This window comes from Hylobates moloch, unplaced genomic scaffold, assembly GCF_009828535.3.
Source record: "Hylobates moloch isolate HMO894 unplaced genomic scaffold, HMol_V3 SCAFFOLD_6, whole genome shotgun sequence".
Lineage (NCBI taxonomy): Eukaryota > Metazoa > Chordata > Mammalia > Primates > Hylobatidae > Hylobates > Hylobates moloch.
The window spans coordinates 8,141,731-8,155,885 of NW_026652281.1; the positions used below are offsets into that span (position 1 = coordinate 8,141,731).

The 14,155-nt window shown below is 42.0% G+C and overlaps 1 protein-coding gene across 1 annotated transcript in view; it reads right to left on the minus strand.

Annotated features, from left to right (window-relative positions):
* HSD17B2 (hydroxysteroid 17-beta dehydrogenase 2) overlaps nt 1-1,010 on the minus strand; it is a 62,838-nt gene extending 61,828 nt beyond the window's left edge. Inside the window, exon 1 of the mRNA XM_032156334.2 lies at nt 576-1,010. Coding sequence (XP_032012225.1) covers nt 576-840 — 265 coding nt within the window. The 5' untranslated portion in view covers nt 841-1,010. The remainder of the gene's footprint in view (nt 1-575) is intronic.
* Between the last annotated feature and the right edge of the window lie 13,145 nt (nt 1,011-14,155).

The window sequence follows — 14,155 nt, forward strand, 5'->3', positions numbered from 1 at the left end:
CTCAAGGTTCTTGACAGCAGCCAAGCAAACTGCAAAGTCTCCAGCACAGGTAAGTGAATCCCTTTAATATTTCAAAACAGCAAGGGAAAAGGAGAATTTGGCTTGAAAGCTTTCTTGCATGCCTAGGGAAGAAGAGTCCAGGTGGAGAAACTAGCTAAACATTGATCTCAGAACAAAAGTCCATTTAAACCTAAAAAACAATCTATGGGCCATTCCTGGGTACAACAGAACACATGAAATACTGCCACTATTAATGGCAATATTAATATTTATTCCTGGGAAATTAACAAAATCATTGTTAATTAATGGCAATATTAATATTTACTCCTGGGAAATTAACAAAATCATTGTCTGGGTGCACTTCATCCTCTCCTTCCCTCCCACTACCAGCCCCTTCAAATGCACCTCCTGGAAAAAACGGAACCAAAACAATGTCATGAAAAATACTTGGGCGAGGGCTTTCATTTACTCCACGCCAAGTATTTTATTTTTAAGCCAGGTTTGACAATGTCCTGCTAAGGCAAAGCAAGTTTCAGATCGTACCCTCAGTGAAAATTGTATCGCCGTCTGCTTACCTGTCACCAGGACTGCCTTCTGATCCACAGGTAAGAACTCTTGGCCAGATAAGTAAGTATACATGAGGAAACACGACAGAGAGAAGAGGATCAAGCCCCAAAAAGGGGACAGGATGAGTAGGCACCCTGCACAGAGGCCTGCCAGGCAGACCATCCAGCTCCACAGCTGCCCCGAGCTCTTCTTGTATTTCCAAAATACTGTCCCACATAGTACTGTGGGGACAGCCAGGCAGATCCATGCTATGTCCGAGAAGAAAGCGCTCATTCTCAGCGACTCGCTGCACCTTCAAGTGCTCAGGGCCAGTGAGTCTAGTGGGCAAAGGCTGGCTAGAGGCAGCCTGAGTTATGTGAACAGAGTCAAGAAGGGAGGGGAGAAAGCAGCCCCAGCCCCTTTCGACTGAGCATAGATTAAGCATAATCAGATTCCCAGTGGGTAATTTAAACCAGTGTGCACTTCAACATAAATACCAAGGCATTTCCTATTTGACTGCTCTCCGCTCTCCCCGCCCCCTGCATACACAACACATGCACATACTCACCCACAGACACACACCTTCTATTTTTTTTTTAATGACAGTCCACCTCTGGAGAGATGACTAATTGGATAATAATTGACAGAATTCGAACTGCACGGAGAATAACAGGAAGATCCTCTAGCTCACAGGAAAATACTGTCTTCTTCAAGAGCCTGCAGTGTGTCTGGGTGCTGAGTCCTTTTTGTGACTTGGGAGTGAGTGAGAGCGTGTGTTTGTGTGTGTGTGCGCTTGCGCGCGTGCATGCATATAAATACAGGCAATGGATGAAGTTTGGAAAATAGATTCTGGAAGGGAAATCACCTCTGATCTGGTCCATAGCTTCAGGACTCCTACAAATCCCAACTGAGGCAGGCTGAAAGGTTGGATGGAGAGGGATATGAAAGAAGAGGAAGATATTCCTTGGCAGAAGAAAGTGCTTTGGTCTTGCCTGAGTGGAAACATGCCAGGGAGAGATAATAATGACAATTAACTAATAGCAGCTAAAATCTATTGGTAGTTTTTTGTGGCAGAGGCTGTGTATAGCTGCTTATTTGTTCATTCTCTTTATTGCAAGCCTACTCTATGCCAGGCTCCACTCACTGGGACATCTCTCATCCTCCTTGAATACAATATCCTTATGAAGCTGGTTCTAGTATTATAGTAATTTTACAGGTGAGGAAACCAGGGCACAGAGAGGATAAGAGACTTAGTCAAGATCATGTAGCAGTGAAGTCTTGCAGCCTGATATCAGAGTTTATGGTCCTAAGCATTCTATTCCACTGCCTGCTTTAGGCAAAAAAAAAATTTTTTTTAAATAGTACATTATGTGCTAGATCTTTCCTACTTTCACCCAATTTCAAACTTATAAAACCCTTTGAGGTGGGTGTTATTACTATGGTCAGTTTACAGAGTGAAAAACTGAGCTGGGAAAAAATAAATCGCTTACTCACAAGTGGCTTAAATGCCAGCCCTCTGCAGCTACAGCCCCACCTAACAGTGCTGAGCCAGAGAGGGGCCACTGCACCTGGGCTCACGACGTGCCCCATTTGGGCCACAGTGCCTGGCTGGAGGGAGGCGAGGTTCTGATAAAGGCTGGGCTTTGGCATAGCTAGAGAGAAACATTCTATTTGAAGTCAGTTTCCTCATATTCAAATCTAATCTTAGCTCCACCACTTATTAATTATATAGTCTTGGGTGGGTCAATTCACCTCCCTAGATCTTCATCCCTTCAGCTATAAAATAATATCATATCCTGCCTGGAACAGTAGAAGGAACCTCATAAATGCTAGTGATTGATGTTTTTTAAACAGGAGGAGAATTGAGAATAAGAGGAAGTCATGTAAAACAAAGTGTCCAATGGAATATAGACTTGTCCCAAAACACGTGCTGGAGTTAAATGAGGGGCAGGTGGAGGAAGGGAGAGGATGCCTTTTGTTGATGATGTTGGGGAGGCAGGGCTCGGGAAGGAAGGGACCCAGCAGCATATCCCCTGTAAAGGGAGGTGAGGGAGAGCCCACCTGGGCTCAAAGCCAACTCAAGACCCAAGGGAGAAGGGGTGGGAAGCAGTGTCTTGTGAACCATTACTGTGCTGTGGGACTGTGGGGTTGGACAACAAGACAGTTATGAGGGTCTACGTGGAGTGATGGCAACGGTTGTCTGCCCTCCCAGCCACATGGATATTTTAGTCGGGGAGGTGTTACCAGCTCCAGGCTGGGAAGCTGAGGGGCAGAGATCTGGAATTGTCTTTGGCTAGCCCTTAACTCTCCCTCCCTCCATGGACCCCAGTTCCTTCCTGGGTGCCATCTGAGCCACGGGGCACCTCTCACAATCCTTGTGGCCTCACCAGCCTGTAGCAACCTGGCAGTTAGCTCCGGTCGAAAAACAGCTTCCAGGTGGGGAGACAGGACTAGTTATTGTTCTTCGCTGAGAGTCTTGGCATTTGGTCAGTGGCTCCCACATCTGGGCTGGGCCAAACACCTGTGCAGGCTTCCTACCAAGAGCACATCCACATGAGAGGAGGTGACTTTTCTCCTGGAGGCAGCCCCTGCGAGTGCCCAGACTTACTCTGTCCTGGGCCTCCCAAGGGGAGGGCAAAATCTGTGAGCAAAAGCCACCCTCAGGCCACACAGAAGTCCCATGAAGGATACTCCCTGAGCCCTGACGGTGAATGGGGCTGAACAGTATTAAGAAAATGAGCTTTCGGGTCTCACCGACTTTTAAACTGAGTTCGAATCCTGGCTTAGCTGTGAGGCACTGGGCAAGTTACCTGCCCTTCCTAAGCCTCAGTTTCCTCTTCTGCAAAATGGGGGTAGGAGGAGTCCTTCTTCCAAGGGCTGTTTTGAAAAGTGAATGACACCATTCTTGCATGGTCCCCGGCACTGACGGGCACTCATGGATGCTAGGCACTTTTCTCATTGTTGGGAGTACCCACTGCCTCTTAGCCTTTGTCCTCTGGGCAGAGAGAGAGGTTCTTGACAGCTACCTCCTCACTCATTTATTTCTTCTTTCAGTTCAGCACCTGGCTGTTTCCTTTGTCATCCTTCAGATATCTGCTTAAACATCACTTCCTGTCACCCAATCTGAGTATCTGCTATCAGCAGGCTTTATTCATTGCCTTTGTTGCACTTAGCTCAATCCACAATTATATATTTACTTTGATCATTTTAAGAACGTTTTCTGTCTCCCGTACTAGGCCACAAACTTCATGAGGGCAGGAACCTTATCTGTTTATTGTTTTTCCTTTACTGTTCATCAAATGCACAGTCCAGTGCCTGACACATCACATGTACATAATTAATAATTGTTGCATAAATATAGGAAGGATCACATCTCTATTGAGAGTCTTCTGGTGGCCAGTTCTGCACCAGCCATGGAGGAATTCAGTAGTGAATAATATAGACCCAGTTCCTGGCCTTGCAGAGTTGAGGACCCAGTGCTTCCAGGAGGCCTGCTTCAGGAGCAGGGACTAGTGGGGGAGTATGGTGGTGGAAAGGAAGGCTATTTACCTCTTGGGGAATATATGGAATTGCAGAATCCCCAGGTGAGAACTAGCCCAATCCTTTCTGAGCCCTGAATGTTCTCATCCCGACCTCAGGGCCAGTCCATCTCAGAGCTACCACTGAATGAAGATTTCCTGCATCCTATTGAGCTAAATCGTGTCCCTTGTTTGTCCCCACCATTTTGTCCTGAAGCTATTCTCTAGGCCATCATGGCTTGGCCAGTGTCCCTTTTCTTGCAAAGCTTGCTCTCAGCCTTCCAGGGAAAAGGAGCCAGTTGGACCAACCCATTCTTACTAATGATGCCAGTGGGTCAATATCTCATTTCCTCCTGCCAGCAGAGGGGCATTTTGGAAAATGCCTTCTGAAAACAAAACATCTTACCCAAAAGAAAGGATTGCCATCCCCCCAAAAAAATTGCTGGGCAAAAAAATGCTGGGAAAAAAATGCTGGGGGAAAAAAATGCTGGGGAAAAAAAATGCTGAGAATCCTCCAATGTACACTTTCTTAGAAAGGATGGATCTTGAGGTTAGAAGAGAACTTGAAGAAGGAACTTCCCATCTAAAATGGGAATTCTCTCTGTAACATCCCCACCAAGTGGTCATCTTGTCTATTGCCAGAATATCTCTGAGAACAGGCACTTCACTGCCTCTGAAGGCTGATTTTCCTTTCAAGGAGGCTCGGGATATTAGAACATTCTCCTCTAGGCCAAATTCATCTTGACATTCGTCTTCCCACTCCACATGGAGTCAGATGACGTCTTGTTCTATTTCTTTCAGATATTTGAAAGATATTTCAGAGCTCAAACATTTTTAAAATCACGTTGTTACAATAATTGAAGAACATTTTCCTATGATGAGGGTAACATAATGACAGCATGATTTGCCAAGCAGAGAATGACTGTGTGTTGATGTCATAGTGACCCAAAGTTCAGGACATGGACAGGGTTGTACAAGCCATAACAGATCATCTCAGGGACATCACAGAGATCTTGTTGGTAGTACGAGTTTTTTTGTTTGTTTGTTGCTTTTTGAGCATTAGGGTGGTAACTAATATTTTGAGTGTTTGTGATTGTGCAAATATCATGTATTACATATTTATCTGTTTTATACAGTGGGCAGGAGTGGGGAGACTAGGAGAAGATAGCCAGAACTTGGGGTTGGACCATGCCTTTTTTCTGTTTTTTGAAATAATATGTGGTAAAGATGTCTAAACTCCTCAATTATCCTAAATTCCAAGTAAGTCAGATTTCTTTTGTTTGTTTGTTTGTTTGTTTGTTTGTTTAGGGTTTCAGGGATCTGCAGCCACTTCTCAGAATGGCATCTAATTACTTACATCTCCACTGAAAGATTGGGCCCAGAACTGGGCACAATATTTTCAGTACAGTGCAAAGAACATAGAATAGAGTAAGATTATCACCTCTCCTATCCTTGAAGCTTTATTTTTGCTTATGTGTCCAAAGACTTATTTGCTTTTTTAACAAAAGTGCCCTATTCTTGACTACCACGGTGTTTGTTATCAAATAAAATTCCAGTTTTTATAGTTTCTGCATCACTTTTAACTTTTTACAGTAAAATATCATACACCTGAGGAGAAATTATCCAAAATATAAATCAATTCCCATTCCTCCATAGTGATATAAATACATTATCAGCTGGGTGGATGAGAAGATGCAAATCTTACATCCTGAAGAATTATAAATTATGGACATAAATACTCCTTGCCTCAAGGACTCGGAGTGTAACTCCCCATTAAGCGTGAACTACACGTGGTAACTTTCTTCCAGAGTGCAGTATGAAAACAGAGAAACAGAGCAACTTTACCATGAAGAAACCAGACGAACACTACCTCAGCCAGGTATTGAGGGTCAGCACCAACAATGGCAAATCATGTTGATAGTACGATGTGATAAAAAAAAAATGGCAACTTTATCATTGCAGAACATTCTATGAAATACCCAACAAGTATTGGGTCAAGGTCATCAAAAAACAAGGAAATTCTGAGAAACAGTCACAGCAGAAAGAAGCCCAAGGAGACGTGACAACTAAATGTAATGTGGAAACCTGAGACAGAAAAGAGACATCAGGTAAAAACCAAGGAAATCTGAATACAGTATAGACTTTACTTAATAACAATGTATTGGCCGGTTGCAGGGGCTCACATCTGTAATCCCAGCACTTTGAGAGGCCGAGGTGGGCATATCATGAGATCAGGAGATCGAGACCATCCTAGCTAACACGGGGAAACCCCATCTTTACTAAAAATACAAAAAATTAGCCAGGCGTGTTGGCAGGCGACTGTAGTCGCAGCTACTCGGGAGGCTGAGGCAGGAGAATGGCATGAACCCAGGAGGCGGAGCTTGCAGTGAGCCGAGATCACAGTACTGCACTCCAGCCTGGGTGAAAGATCGAGACTCCATCTCAAAAAAAGAGAAAAAGAGCGAGACTCTGTCTCAAAAAATAATAATAATAAAATAAAATAAAATAAAAATACTAATGTATCAGTATTAGTTCATGAATTGTGACAAATGCCTCAGTGTGAGGTCAGATGGAAATTTGCATCAGAACTTGGTATGTAACCAGGGTTTTTGGAGAGTGGTGTGTGTGTGTGTGTGTGTGTGTGTGTGTGTGTGTGTGTGTGTGTGTGTATCTGTCTGTCTGGAGACATGTATATGTGTGTATACCTGTATGTGTGTGCTTGTGTACAGGTGGATATGTGTGTAGGTGTGCCTGTGACTGTGTGTGTAAGTGAATGTATGTGTATACATATTTAGGTATGTGGGTATTCGTCTATGTGTGTACATGAGTACATGTATGTTTATGTACACATGTGTGTAGAGTTGTGTGTCTGTGTCTGTGAGTGTACATGTGGGGTATGGGGCGGATGTGGGGAGCGTTTGGGGGTGTCTCCATTCGTGTGTGTGTATATGTGTGTGTTCACGTGTATGTGTAGATATGTGTAGGGGTGTTGTACAAGTGCACACATGAATAGGTGTGTGGATGTGCATGTGCACAGGTATATCTGTATATTCGTGTGTGTCTTTGAGTGAATATATGTGTATGTATGTGCATGCGTGTTTGCATAAGTAGATGTGTCTATCTCTGTATCTGTGTCAGTATATGTATGTGTGTGCATATGTGTACATATGTAGATGTGTATATCTCTATCTGCGTGTAGGTATATGTGCATATACATGTAGATGTGTACACATATCTCTCTGTATCTGTGTGTAGGTACATGGGTGTCTGTGCATGTGTCTATATATATATAGATGTGTACATTTCTGTATCTGTATGTAGGTATATGTGTATATGTGTATGTGTGTATATATATAGATGGGTACATCTCTGTATCTGTGTGTAGGTATATGTGTGTATCTACATGTGTATATATATAGATGTGAATGTATATATATATATATATACCTCTCTCTGTATCTATGTGTAGGTACGTATGTGTGTATGCATGTGTGTATATACATAAATGTGTATCTCTCTGTATCTGTGTGTAGGTATGTGTGTGCATGTGTGTGTATATTTAGCTGTGTACTGGTATCTCTTTGTATCTGTGGGTAAGTATATGTTTGTATGTGCATGTGTGTACATACCTAGATGTGTATGTGTATCTCTCTGTATCTGTGTGTAGGTATGTGTGTGCTTGTGTGTATATATGTAGATGTATAAATGTATCTCTGTATCTGTGTACGTATATATGTGTGTTTGCATGTGTGTGTTTATGTAGATGTATACGTGTATCTCTCTGTATCTGTGTGTAGGTGTCTGTGCACGTGTGTATGTGTTTGCATGTTTTTGTGCACATGCGCTACCAGCAAGTCAACCAGTCAGTCCACTTCCAACAAGGAGGCCTGCTCACAGCTGCTGGACCAGAGGAAGGCTGTTGAAGGCGGATGTGCGTTCCCTCCTTGCTCCATTACAGCTCTCAAACCCAGCTGCTAAGCATCTCCTTGGGCTCTGCAGTCTGTAAACTGGGGATAGTATTAGTAGTGTCTCCCTCGTTGTGTTCTTAGGAAGGTCATGTGAGATAAATGCTGGTCAAATGTCAAGTACAGTGTATGGTCCAGATTTCTCATTCAATAACACTTGACTTCAGGAACCTCCTCCTGGCTGTTGTGTCAGAAATTACCCTGACTTGCATGTTCTTTACTTTTCCTATGACTTTCTATTTGTGGAGACCGCTCCCAAGCCAACTTTGCCTTTATCTGCCACTTATGACTATAAATCCAAGAATGAAGCAATAAGGGTAGGGTGAGGCAATCCACTGAAATTAAACATTAATAGATTTACCTGATGATTGGCTTTTAGTCCACTCCCCGATTCATCAATTATTTGCTAAATGTTTATTCCGGACCAATAATTAGAGATAAAGACCCCTCCCTGCCCTTGAGGCTTGGGTGTGCGTGAGGAGTAAGGCACGCTCCTGCATGTCTTGCGTTCCATACACAGCGAATCAGTGAATTCTGTTAGTAAAAGATAGATTGAAAGATCCCTGAACTCTGTTTCGATTTACTCACTTGGATACTGACAAGTATTCTCTGTCTACACAACTTTACTTCTCCTAAACACATTAAGAGATCAACATGTACAAAAATATTTCTGCCCACGTCTCCCAGTATTTCTCACTTTCTCTCTCTCTCTGTGTGTGTGTCTGTGTGTGTGTGGGTGTGTGTGTGTCTCTCCCTCTCTTTTTATTCTCCCTCCTAAATTTCTTGAATTTTACATCCATGATCTCCCCTTCCTTTCCTCATTCTTGGAAAGGAACAGAGTGTGAGAATTCTACCCTGAACAGGGGGAGGTCATAGAATAGATGCCCCTCTATTACTAGGCTGAATGTTTTTCCAGCCCCTTCCCATAGCAGAGGGGAGGCCTTGCAACCCCCTCCACATTGGTCAGCCAAGCCAGAGCAACCCTCTGTCAGGGAAGTGATGATAGCGTGACCTCCTGAAGTGGTTCTTGGCGTCTGGAGAGAGTGCTCACTTTCCCTGGTCCATGGTGAGATGATAATCAGCAGGAAGGACAACATATTTAATTTCCGTAAGAAAATTCACCTCATTGAAGGGACTGACTTCAGAGATGATAGCCTTCCTCCTCTTTCAGGCTTTAAAATAGCTTTTTGTGTATGAGACCAATGTGGTAGCTGATCACACTTAATGGTTGTTGCTGTTTGATGTCCTTACTTGGCAAAATTAAAAGTGGGCAAGCCTACATGACTTCCACAGTTTTGGTAAGAAATCTTAACCAGCATTCAAAGTTCAAAGATATGGGAGCTCCACTGAAGTACAACATGGTGGCTTTGAGTTAGAATGACCTGGGTTAGAATTCCACCTCTGCTACTTAATTGACAATGAGCCCTGCTCTCTCTGCTCTGAGCCGCTACCTGCTCACCGATACTGCAGATAATAAAAGCTAATTTTATTGGTTATAAGGACAGTCTATGTAAATGGCCTGGCATGTCACAGTTTTCCATGGCAGCCACTATCACAAGAGTCTTTTTGGTCCCAACAAAAATTCCTGCAGTCTAATTCTTTCTGGTTTCTGTCCTTTCTTCTTTGGTCTTACAACTTGAGAAATAGAAGCTGAAGGCAACTAATATACAACTTTGGCACATAGAGTCATGGCCAAGGTTCACAGAAGGAAACACACTTGTACCTGTATCTCCAGAACGGACATTAAACGTAGGATGAGATTATTAGAAAGAAGATTTTTAAATATTTGGGAGCATAGCTGAATACCGAAAGTAAATTACATCATAAGCAAGATGTTCCAGGAACTTCGTTTCTTTTTCTTTTTTTTTTTTTTTTTTTTTTTTTTGCCTGATGGAAAAGTTTTAGTTCATAAAGGAAACGATGAGCACAATTGCTATCACAAAATAGCAATTCATGGTTCATGGTTATTTAAAATGAGCCCATTTGAAAATGATCAAAGATATGAACAATGATTTATAAAGAGAGTTGCTCATTTTGGTGTTATTTATCATATGTAAAATGTAGAAACATCCTAAATGGCTTACCGTAAAGGATTTTTTATATAAATTACAGTACTTTCATTTGATAGACTGCTATACAGCCATTAAAAATCGTGTTGTTGAAAAATATTTAATGATGAGAAAATGATTGCAATATTTTCTAAGCAAGGAGAGCAGGTTACAAAGTAGAATGTATTGTATGGTCATATTTTATGTCGTTATAACACAGATATCAGCTGAACGCTTCTAAACTTTAGGATCCAGATAAGATTGGCTCAGATGCCCAATTCTATGGTCTTGAGAAGCCTTGCCAAGACTTCTTCAATTTCCTAGGGAACTACCTTCTCACAAGTCCTTCTGCCTCTTGTCAGCCACTGCTTCGCTATGCCATTCTGACTTCGGTGTGGAACTCAACCTCTTTTATCTGCTTGCAAAACAAAATTTATAGCAGTAGAGCTATTTTTAGTGGCGTTGATGTAGAGGTAGGAAAGATGGAGGGGATAGAATTATTCATACTTTGTAGTGGTATGAGTAGTAGCCTCTCAAAAGATATGTCCATATTCTAACTCCACGAAGCTGTGAATACGATCCTTGGAGAAAGAGGGTCTTTACAGATATAACAAAGTAAAGGATGTGGAGATGAGATCATCTTGGAGTAGCATAGGCTCTAAACCCAGTGACACGTATCTTTATAAGAGAAAGAAGAGAAGACATCAGAGGTAGACACAGGACAAAGGCCACGCGAAGACAGGGCAGAGATTACAGCTACAGTGCCACAGCCAGGGGATTCCTCTGGCACTGTAGCTCTGTGGAGCCACCAGAAGCTGAAAGAGGTAGAAAGTAGCCTCCATTGGGGCCTCTAGAGAGGCTATGGCCCTACCAACACATAGGTTTTAGAATTCTCTCCTCCAGGACTGTGAGCAAATAGATTTAGATTTCTTTTATTTAAACCAGGGGTCCCCATCCTCTGTGCCATAGACTGGTATCAGTCCGTGGCCTGTTAGGAACCAGCCTGCACAGCAGGAGGTGAGCAGTGGGCGAGCCAGTGAAGCTTCATCCGTATTCACAGCCGCTCCCCGTTGTTCACATTACCTGTTGAGCTCTGCCTCCTGTTAGATCAGTGGTGGCATTAGATTCTCACAGAAGCACAAACCCTACTGTGAACTGCACATGTGAGGGATCTAGGTTGTGTGCTCCCTGTGAGAATCTAACACCTGATGATCTGTCATTGTCTCCCATCACCCTTATAAGGGACTGTCTAGTTGCAGGAAAACAAGCTCAGGGCTGCCACTGACTCTACCTTATGGTGAGTTGTATAATTATTTCATTATAGATTACAATGTAATAATAACAGAAATAAAGTGCACAATAAATTTAATGTGCTTGAATCGTCCCAAAATCATCTCCCCACCCCCAGAAAGATCTGTGGAAAAATTGTCCTCCATGAAACCAGTCACTGGTAACAAAAAATGTTGTGGACTGCTGATTCAAGCCACCAAAGTCATGGTCATCTGTTATGGCAGCCCTAGGAAACTACCACAGTCACCAAAGGACATACAACAGTGATGTAACTCTACTTACTAAAGGATCCTTTCTCTCCTCTCACCACCACCAGGGAGTTTCACTCACCTCCTAGATACTTCCTTGAGCTTCTCTTAATTCTCTCACTCTCTCTTTAACCTCCTCCTCTTCCCCCCACCCATATTGTTCCACAGACTCAACTTCTCCCTGTTTCCTACAGGGTTGTCATCTCACTTGTCATCTCACAGCCTACTCTAACTCCTACTCCCAAAGTTACATGTGCCAAATTTACTTTATTCACAGCCTTCCCTATCTCAGTGAGGGCGACTTCATCCTTTCAGCAGCACAGCATGCAAGCACTGGACTCCCCTTGACTCTGCTGTTGGAATCAACCCACATCCAGTCCACCAAGATATCTTGCTAGCTCTACATTCAGAATTTATCCACTACCTGACCGCTTCTGGGTCCCTCCAGTGCTGCTAGCCTAGTCCAAGACATCATCACCCCCTGCCAGCTTTGCAACTGCCTCCAATATATCCCTCTGGTTCCACCCTTGTCTCCCAACAGTCCGTTTTCACCCCAGCACCAGAAAAACATTCCTTTACTAACTTTAGTCCAATCTTATCACTCATCTACTGAAAACCTGGCAAAGGCTCCCTTCTCACCTAGAGAAAAGCCAAAATCCTTAAATGGCTGCAAGGATGATCTGGCCCCTGCAGTTCTTAGACCACATATGACTTCTACCCTCTCATTCACTCTACTCTAGTCCCAAGGACCTACTTACTTCTTGTCAAACACATGGGACACCCTCCTTGATCCAGCAGTTTCCTCTGCCTAGAATGTTCTTGCCCAGTTACCTAATTCCCTCGACTCCTGTGATTCCTTTCTTGTATGTCTCTGGCTCAGTGCAACTGGCTGCCTCAACATGCTCAGAATTTTCCCATGGAAATGATCTAAATAATAAAACCATAGCAACAACAACAGACTTCATGCTGTATCTGTCTGCTGACAATGGACTGAATGTTTGTGTCACCTCAACCCCCAAGTTCGTATGTTGAAATCCTAACCCCCAATGTGACGGTATTTGGAGGTAGAGCTTTGGGAGGTAATTAGGCTATGGCGGTAGAGCCCTCATGAACGGGATTAACGCCCTTACAACCTGGAGAGCTCTCTTGCCCTCTTTTGGCCTCAGGAGGAGAAAGGAAGCCAGCAGCCTGCAGAGCCAGCAGTTCTGCAACCTCACCAAAACCCAATCTTGCTGGCACCCTGATCGCAGACTTCCCACCCCAAGAACTGTGAAAAAAAAAAAAATATGCTGTTGATGAGCCACCTGATGTTGTTGATAAGCCTCCTGTTGCTGATAAGCCACCTCTGGTACTTTGGAATAGCAGCCCAAACTAAACAAGACATCGTCTGTCTATCAAAAACAAAATAGGGTTCGTGAGTATACTGTTAACATGTTTATTTGAACTGAAATATGAAGTCAATTATTTTTTCTAACAGCTGATCATTAAATATAACGTGGCCATGGCTCAAAAATAATTTAAATACTTTGATTTAGCTGTTTGACTTGACAATGTGAAATGGCCTTGCCAATTATATGACGAATATATTCCAGAACTTGAATGAGTCAAGTCTTCAGTTACAAAGTTTTCCTAAAATATATTTAAGATAAATAACATAAAAGCATTTTATCATAAATATTGCATTCATAATATTGTATTATATTGAAATTAACATTAACGCTGTTGTGATTTACCCAACTCTGAATATACTTAGGTAAACATAATGCCTTGGAGAAAAAAAATAAAAGGTATAATTAGTATTCACTTGATATGGGTTTAAACCCACTTTGGTCTAATTTCTGGACACTGAAGATGGAATATAAATTATTTTGCAAGTAATTTTGTTTACTATTCTCAGCTTCCAACAAAACTGGAGAAGAACCTAACCTAGTTGTCAGTTGATCATAAAATTTAATTTGGGGCATATAATTCAAAAGCAGGTTTAAAAATTGAGTGTCCCATCTATTCCTAACTCGCTGAGAATTTTATCATAACAGGATGTTGAATTTTTTCAAATGTTTATTCTTCATCTATGGATATGATCACATGGTTAAGCTTATTTAATATGTTAATATTGAGAAATATATTGATGGATTTTTTTAATTGAGTAAAGTTGCTATTCAAATCTAGTTCCATCCCCATCTACTCACTTCTGTGAATGAAAATTCTCAGTGATACATGCATAAAAATTTTAAAAATAGCAATATAATTCAGGCTGAAACCTGTATTTTTCTAGTAATAAGTAGCATTCAAATTAAGATACCGGAACAAATTGGAAAAAAGCCACATCCATCGAAATAATGCTTTATTTTTTATATTGAATAATTTAAAAATTTTATAATAGTATTTTATTTGTTATCTATGACTAATAATTAAAATGTTAACTCAATCCAGAAGACAGTTGATACAGAAGTCTATGGTAACTATGTTACCATATATATGTAAAATATATATATGTTTAGTTTTTTCCTCATATGTATATTCATCTATATTCTATATAT